This window comes from Poromitra crassiceps (assembly GCF_964638095.1).
Source record: "Poromitra crassiceps genome assembly, chromosome: 21".
Taxonomy (NCBI): domain Eukaryota; kingdom Metazoa; phylum Chordata; class Actinopteri; order Beryciformes; family Melamphaidae; genus Poromitra; species Poromitra crassiceps.
The window spans coordinates 19,959,053-19,967,703 of NC_139638.1; the positions used below are offsets into that span (position 1 = coordinate 19,959,053).

At 43.2% G+C, this 8,651-nt stretch overlaps 1 protein-coding gene across 1 annotated transcript in view; it reads right to left on the reverse strand.

Annotated features, from left to right (window-relative positions):
- The window catches only part of slc45a2 (solute carrier family 45 member 2), a 23,269-nt gene extending 17,182 nt beyond the window's left edge, over positions 1-6,087 (reverse strand). The window contains exons 1-2 of the mRNA XM_083657787.1: positions 5,459-6,087; positions 1-70 (exon numbers count right to left, since the gene is read on the reverse strand). The exon at positions 1-70 is cut by the window's left edge and continues 107 nt beyond it. Coding sequence (XP_083513913.1) covers positions 1-70; positions 5,459-5,918 — 530 coding nt within the window. The 5' untranslated portion in view covers positions 5,919-6,087. The remainder of the gene's footprint in view (positions 71-5,458) is intronic.
- Between the last annotated feature and the right edge of the window lie 2,564 nt (positions 6,088-8,651).

Below are 8,651 nucleotides of genomic sequence, written 5' to 3' on the forward strand. Positions count from 1 at the left end.
AACAGCACCACTCCAAACATCACCACCACGATGGCCCATATACTCCTCAGTGACCTGTCACTGACTATTGCTGCAAAACAAAGGCAATCACACCAAAATCAATTTACATACTGCAGGCATTGGAGCAAATCTGACCTAACAACATGATGTAATTATTCCATAATCATCTGTTATGCATGCAATTTAGAGTTTCTTACAATACAACATAATTAGGTAGAACCAGTGTTGGGCAAGTTCCTTTCAAAATGTAATATACTACATATTACTAGTTACTTTCATTTGAAAGTAATAAGTTACTTTACAATATTACTGTCTGTGTAGAGTAACTCGTTACTTATTACACTACTTTTGCATTACTTTCACCAAAACAACAGCAGTAGCAGAATGACATCGCTGCCCCGGAACCACCCCTGGAATTGTTTGGGGGGGCCAAACAATTCCAGTGTTCGCAGTGTAAACAATCCAAAATTCTAAATGTTATTCTTTTCCTTTGTTATTGTCATCTATAGTTGTTATTTGTATAAAAACACACAGTTTGATTAGGAAATGATTTTGATATAAAAAAAAATAACTCAATTTGTAACTTGAGTTACTTGACAAAGTAACTGGTATAATATTACTGAAATCCTATAAGTAATAAGGTATATTACTGAGTTACTGCTAAAAGTAATATATTACATGTAATATGTTACTTTTGTAATGAGTTACCCCCAACACTGGGTAGAACATATCAGTCATGTGTTGATTCTTACACGTTTCTAATTTGTTTGTACTGGACTACTGTTTGTACTGGACTACTGAAGTGTAAAATGTGCATGTTTACTGGAGTCAGTACTGCTAGTAAACATAATCACAGCTGAACAGTGTGTCACACTTTTCTGAACCACTTCCATCTGGCACAATGGCATTCACAACTTGTCCAAAAATGAAGAATCACTACTGTCAATAAGTTGGGGTAAGTTTAGCAATATCTCTAATCTATGGACGAAGGGAAATACAATATAACAATCTATAAGTATTTTTTAAAGTACATGCAGTAGAGGGAAATTGAAATAGTGTACATTCATGGCTTTAATAGTGTCATTAAAACATGATATACCTCTGTGTTTAATGGGAACTGTGGTCTTAATGTAGGTTTTAGTGAGTCTAAACTCTGTTGTAGCACCCCCCCCTCCTAACAACTGTAGAATCACCTTTGTAAAAGAAAAAGCCGGTCAACTTTAGGCCGCTCATCATGAGGGGTAAATGGGTTGAAATAAAATATTCTTTCCTCACATGGTGGCCGGGAGCAGCTATTCAAACATTATGTCAGACTTCTCTGGCATTTACTACACCCATAAGAATGTGGAAAATTAATGGGCTTATCCAGAGTACAGTGAGAGGGCAGGAATAGTCCACATACTGTAATTACAGCAAAGGCCAGAGTCCTTGCAAAAGGAACTCAAACCAACAATCACCGCATTCAACAAAGAAAAACGACATTTCAAAATGATCAGTTTTCTGTTCATCAGCCTAAATCCAAGATTTGAAATACATAAAGGGTCTACAGTTCAGAAAAAATGTACAGTAGGATATCTTACTGTAGACTAAAAATTACAATCGGTAAAAAAGATTTTTTTTTTTTGCCATTGTATAATTGTATTGTATTATAGTTTCAATAGCAAATGCCCTCTCAAACAACCACTCAAGGAAGGCCACTGTCACTGTATTTGTAGAGAGTTACTGTTAGAATGTGGTTGACTGCTAAAATGCACTGAAATGTAGTAATGCATTGAGTGGACTGCTTACTGGTATTGGTACTACTGCAGTGATTATACAACATTATTATACTCCAATCAAGCAATATGGTGTTTGGCAAGTTCCAAGTCTAATGATTTAAGAATCCAAAGGGCCATTATGAGAACTTCTGAGTGGGTAAAGTAGCCTGCTGTTGAATAAGGCACTTAAAGGAATAGTTCACCCAAAAATGAAAATTCTGGCATCATCCAAAAAAGTATAGTCCGTCCTATATAACACACACAGAGGTTGCTTCTCCAAAACAACTGAAGTCAATTGGGGACCCTGCTCTTTAGAGTTCCAAAACTAAAACAGCCAAACAAATCACACAGTGACTAGAATGACCTATAACCCTAACCCTAACCCCAAGCCCTAACCCTAAGCCTACATTACATACAGTACATAACGATTTTATCCATTACACAAGAGGATCCAGCAATGGGCAGCTTGTATTACCGTCTCCGAAAAACAATGCTTTAAGGAGATCTTTTATTTTTAGATCATTGACACTTTGGAATAACCTGCCTCTAAACCTGTGTTGCATTTACAGTAAATTAATATTTAAAAAGAATCTTAAAGTTTATTTAACACTGTAAAGTATCTGTATTTGTTTTTGTTTTCTGTTTCTTTTTTTTCGATGTAATTTTTAGCTATCTTATTTGTTCATTATGTATTTTGTGTTGAGTACTGACATTTAATAATTTTACATTTGCAATTGTACTAATTTGTTTGTATGTTTGGACCCCAGGAAGACTAGCTGGTTGCTATGGCACCAGCTAATGGGGATCCTTAATAAAATCAAATCAAATCCAAAGTGACTTACAATAGTACATGTTGTCAACAACACTAGGCAGGGTGGGAATGACATGGAAACCATGGGAGGCCATGGCCTCCGTTGCCCCTCCCTCTGGCCGTGATGCCCTGAGATCCCTGAGGCCACCTTGGCAGTGCCCTGCTACCAGCCTGCTACTGTCAGTTGCTTTAAAAGCATCAGTGGTCTCAGTTTAATGTAGCTGCTCGATGCAAAGGATGTGTCATTAGCTCATTTTAACACACATTTCTGAAGAATCGCTCTTCACTATGTCAATAGAGCAATGACCTTTGTGCCCTGACATGTGACCTCGTGCCCTAAAATGACAAAATTCCCACCCGGGTCAACAGTAGTGATGACTGAAATCAACTGTGTAACATAGTCTGCATCAGCCAAGACATTTTAAAAGGAGTAAGTAGCATTTGTCAATACTAGGAATTAATAAGTAGCATTAGTTTTTTTTTTAGTTTTTTTTTTGAGAAGAGCAGTTAGTTCTGGAAGTCGCCCAGGTGTCGCCTGAAGAGGTGTGTGTTTTTAGTCTCCGCCAAAAGACGGGCAGTGATTCGTCCATTCTGGCAGAAGGGCGAGGGAGGGGGGAGCTCATTCCACCATTGTGGCGCCAGGGATGAGAAGAGTCGTGCCCGTGCGACGAGCGACTTTTGAGCCCACGTAGCGATGGAGGGGCGAGGCGCCCTGCCAGGGTGGAGGAGTGGAGGGAGCGTGTCGAGGTTTGGAACCTGACCATAGATTGCAGATTGGGGGGGGAGGGTGGAGGTAAGTCAGAGGCAAGTACCAGTGTCTTGAATTTGAGGTTGCTATGGAGTTGAGCTGGCAACCTCCCCGTGTGTGTGTGTTATACGGACAACTAGGCATGAGAGTGAGTAGATTCATTTTTGGGTGAAGTATTCCTTTAACACCCCCAAACGATCAGGTGGAGCTGCTCAGTGGAACCACAATGCAACACTGATGTGGTTTTACTGGGGCAACAACTCCCCCAACAGTGTGAGTCTCCAGGTGCGTCATCTTCCTGGAACCGCTCCTCCACGGGGTCTCTGTTGTCAAGCTGCTTTTGTGCAACAGAAAAAGCAAAAGCAAAGAAGCTTTCTCCCGCGTGAGGCTGCCTGGGGGGCCGCGAACCCGTGATGGCATGCTCAAGAAATGTGAAAGCACTGTAATTACATAGAATCAAAGGCTTCCTGCGTTAGTACGTCACAGCAATTAATGTCACGCCTGCCTCAGTTTTGGCCTGTGGGCAGCGCGTCCTTAAGACCATCACATTTAGCCATGTAGTAAGTATAATCATCCTTCAAATGATGTCTTGGACTATTTTCAATAATGAAGACTACTTAGCAGCTAACGCCCAGTTCAGCTCATATCACAGTGCACGCCCCCTTTCTTTGAGGTTGTATAACCCATTCATTGTTAGGCTCGCCCCCTTTTCACTGATGCTGTCTCCTCATTCATTCACAGTTTACCACGCTGCATGTGGCAATAACCAATCGGCGAAAGCTATTCCTTTCCAGCCGATCCCAATCACCTAATCAGCGTAGTATATCAGGGTCCATGTTTTACTCTGTTTGCTATGTGCTGTGTATGTGCCATGTGTCATTCTCAGTTGCTGATCCTCATCGCCGAAGCAGTTGCTTTTCACCCCACCTCCTCCCCTGACCACCACCACCATCGTCATGACTCCTGATTGAAGAATTCCCTATGGGGGATTTTTCCTATCCTATTCTTCACTGACGACGCCCTCTCATCATCTCAGGAGAGTGTCATCATATCATCATACGCCAAAATTAATTTGTTGTATCATTAAAGCTTGTTAAACTTTCTACTAGTCTCTCATGATTGAAGTATAATCATCCTTCAATCAGCAGTATAGTCCCGTAGACCCATAAGCAGGTATAACAGCTGATGTGGACAACAAGAAGAGCCTGGTACGTATTACTACTACAGGCAGGATGTCCCGCCCCCGTGTTCCGGTCCTGGGTTCTGGTCCGCGGTGTTTTCGTTCCCCCATAGAAATGCAGCAGTTAGTAGGCAGCCTAACCTCACCAGTCGCTACGAGTTAGAGAAAAAATTAGAAGCATGGACATACTGTACCAAACGAAGTATTCAAAGAAGTACTTGAAGAAACTTGCCGGATCCATAAATTGACAGTACAGCACTTTGGTTCCTACGTGTTCCGGCCATAGCCCGAAGTCACGGAGCGAGGTTTTACCATCCAGACTACAGATGAGTGGAATATGAACATTTCATATCCTCACATCGAAAAATAGAGGCAGCACTCCTATTATGTTAGTTGATTTGTATGGTCTCAATCATAACTTCTACAACTTCATATTTCCAAGCACTAGCGGGGAGATCAAGATGCCCTCAGATTTAACTTTTTGAGATGCTGTTCATAAATATGACTTTCAGCTGTTTCTGTCCACAGTAATGTCTAAGGCCATGTTCACACTACAGGCAAATCCGATTTTCTGCTAAAGTCATTAATCATCATTATCTTGATTGGTTTCCCAAATCTGATTTGGGAGTGTGTCCACACTGCCACAAATCTGATTTGGGCAAGTGTTCAAGTCGGATCTGTGTGTCCAGACCTCCATATGTGGTTTGGGACAAGTGACACAAATCAGACTCGGAGCGTCCAGATTCATAAAACCAATCTGGATAGAATCATTAATAGGTCATTAAAGTTCACAAATCAGATTTGGCCTCCTAGTCTGAACATGGCCTAAGGGCCTGGTGAGAGCAGTAGCAGATCTGAGCGGGAGAGTGGGAGAGTGTTGGACACTCTGTGGGTTGTCTTCACAACTTTGATTCCCTGTGGAACGTCATCCTCTATAGCTTCTGCCTCGGTCTCTCTCTCACCTGAGATGACGGCGTCTCCGTTGAGGAAGAGGGTCATTCCCACCAGCATGAGGACGCCCAGGCTCAGGATGTAGGGCCTCCGTCGGCCCCAGGGCGAGCGGCAGTAGTCGCTGGCCGAGCCGATGATGGGCTGCAGGAGGAAGCCCAGCACGGGGCTGATCAGCCACACCAGGCTGTACAGGCTGCGCGGCAGGCCCACCGACAGCAGCACGGGCGTGACGAACGCCGCCTCCACCGCGTAGCAGAACTCCCTGCCGAACATGACCAGGCCGTGGAGGATGAGTCGGCCGCGCGAGCGCCTGGGGGGCTCCACCGCTCCGAACACGGGGTCCGTCATCATGTCAACGCTGTCCGTGTAGTCCTCTTTGTTGGCGTAGTCTGTTGGGTAGAGCGAAGACGTGCTGCTGATGTGCGCGCCCGGCTCCTCGAGGCGAGACTGGTCCTCCGATAGAAGGGTCATGGCTTGGATGACAGGGAGGACAGGGGGGGTAGAGGGAGAGAGGAGACAGAAGAGGAGAGACACTACTTGTGGAGAGTGTGGCAGTCTCTCTCTCAGTCGGCCCGGTGATGGATAGATGCAAAGTCCCTCTGGTGCTCAGCCCTGGATAATCCTCCTTTCTACTGCATAGCTGAGCAATGAGTCCCCCATGCACAGTGTTACACGTGTGGGTCTGCCTGTGGGTCTGAGCAGAGCACACTGGGGCAGGAGGACGAGGAGCCAGAGTGGGGAGGAGACAAACGGGGTGTGTGTGGATATTAATGAACTCTCTCACTTTCCCCTCCCTCAGGGCGCAAAGTTGTAGGGCCCATGGAAGTGTGTGTGTGTGTGTGTGTGTGTGTGTGTGTGTGTGTGTGTGTGTGTGTGTGTGTGTGTATGTGTGTGTGTGTGTACCCTCAGTACACCGGAGACGTCGTTAGAGCTGGGAACATGAGTGTTCGACTTCTTTGAAATGCACAGCAATAAAAGGTAAGGTACACAATAGATTTGAACAGACTTAAAATTAGTTTGAGACATTTTGAGCAAAAATAACACCAGGACCATTAAAAAAACATGGAATATTTAGGAAAAAGTATAATATAAGAAAATAAAAAATTATAATTCATAATAAAATAATACAATTTTAATTTTGATTGGATTATCACAGGGTAGGCAGTGCCTACTTTGCCTACCCTGACCGCACATCAGTGGTGTGTGTGTGTGTATGCGTGTGTGTGTGTGTGTGTGTGTGTGTGTGCGTGTGCGTGTGCGTGAGCATGCGTGCGCGCGTGTGTGCATGACTGCTTCTCTGGGAAAGCCGATCCAGTTCAACAAAGACATAAGATGTACGGTACATTGCACTTTTTACTTCTTGCACGCGCACGTGTCATCAGATCATCGCGTGCTAGTTAGAACAGTCTGCCTGCTTTTGTGAGGGAGAGAACTAGAGAAGTGTGACATCGCAAAGAAAATGGCCTCAAGCAATGGGCATGGCCAGAACAATTGGCCTTCATATCGGCGCTCGGTCACATTGTATTTAAATAAACCAAATACATTTTTCATTAAGTGCCTCAAAATTGTGAGTGGATTGGATTTGTGACCAATTAAGTCCTGGTGAAGTTAATGATAACGTGATCCGGTCAGGGATCTGAAGTCAGCGCCTTCATTCTGAAGACTTTGCAGCAGCAGGTTTCCAGTGTGAAGAATAAGTTAGTATATTATAGGCTACTGGTCAAAAGACTTCAGTCACACATCACAACTGTCTGTGGTGTCAAAGAAACGTAAACAGTTCCTTCAAAAGTCAGCTGTTGCTGTCTTGCCAAGAAATCAGCAGACTGGGCCCGGGAATCACAAGAGTGTCATTAGCTCTCGATCTATAAGATCTGTGCAAACTAGCACCCCCTGCAGGTGGAAAGAAAGATGAATAACGAATCTAAATTAAAAAGAAGTTTCTGCCTTTCAATAGCAGCAATACTAATGTATATTCTTTGAGGAGGCATATTGGGTTTTCTTGGCTGTTCCCCCACCATATTTTGCCTTTTTACAGTAGATAAAAAATACATTGAGCTGAACACAGTGGACAACGATAAACCAAACATATCCCTCCACCATATCTTTTGAAATTCCAAGGGGAGCGTGCTCCACAATTACATTGAATATGGATGTGATTTAGAGGCAAATCTGATTCTCACTTCATGAGTATTCATCATCATCCTATCATGGTTGCTTCTACACGGTCCCATCTTGTAGCTAATGAAAACCGACATAGACTGCCTTTAACTGACACTGTATTTTGTTTGTTTTGATATTTCTGATCAATACAATTAAAATATATTGGGCAGCAGCAAGGCAAGCAGCCTCCCACTCAACCACGCTTGTCCTGATATGGCTCTTCATCAGAGCGATATACTCACAATGGGCTCTTTTGTGGTCTGCTACCACTGCACTTTAAGCTGATCAAGTGATGGCGCATGTGATGCCTGAGGAGGGACACTCGGACCGGGGAGGCCGGAGGAGAAAGGTGGAAGCCGTCCGGAAGGGGAGGAGGAGGGTCAGCTGCTGTGTTTCCTGAGGCAGCTCTCCTGCATGGGACAATATTCATATGAGCAACACAAGCAGGATTCATGACTGCTGAATGTTTGCATGCGTGTAGAGATTTATATACAACAAACAAGTGACCATAAATCATCCATGCGTGGTGTCTGTGGGGATGATTTGAAAGAAAAGCTCTGTTATAAAATGCACAAGAGCAAATAGATGATGGTTATAATGGTTATAAAAGTGATCCGGGCCTCAGACCTGATTGGTGGAGCCAGCATGTTCAAAGCTGCACACCTGTAACTAATAACAGTAACATGTATATATTAAACCTCCAACCAAAAATCTCAATCATCACTTGTGAGACACTTTGCTTAGCTAGTGTTCAACAAATGTACAAATGTGTCTGAGCTGTTTGTTTTGTTCATATGTTGTTTGAAAATGAAAAAAGGAATAATAATAAAAAAAAGAAAAGAAAAAAAAAGAAAATGTAGTTCTAACCTAAGTTCAAGCCAGGAAGACTATAATATGCATTTTACACTTCCTTAATTCACTTTTCATATCTCCACTCTTCAATCTACTCACAAGCTCATAAGCTGTCAATTTCCGGGTTTCAATTGAATAATCAGCTGGTTGCCGCCTAGTCTCTTTTAACCAATAGCATAGTGTCACATCACT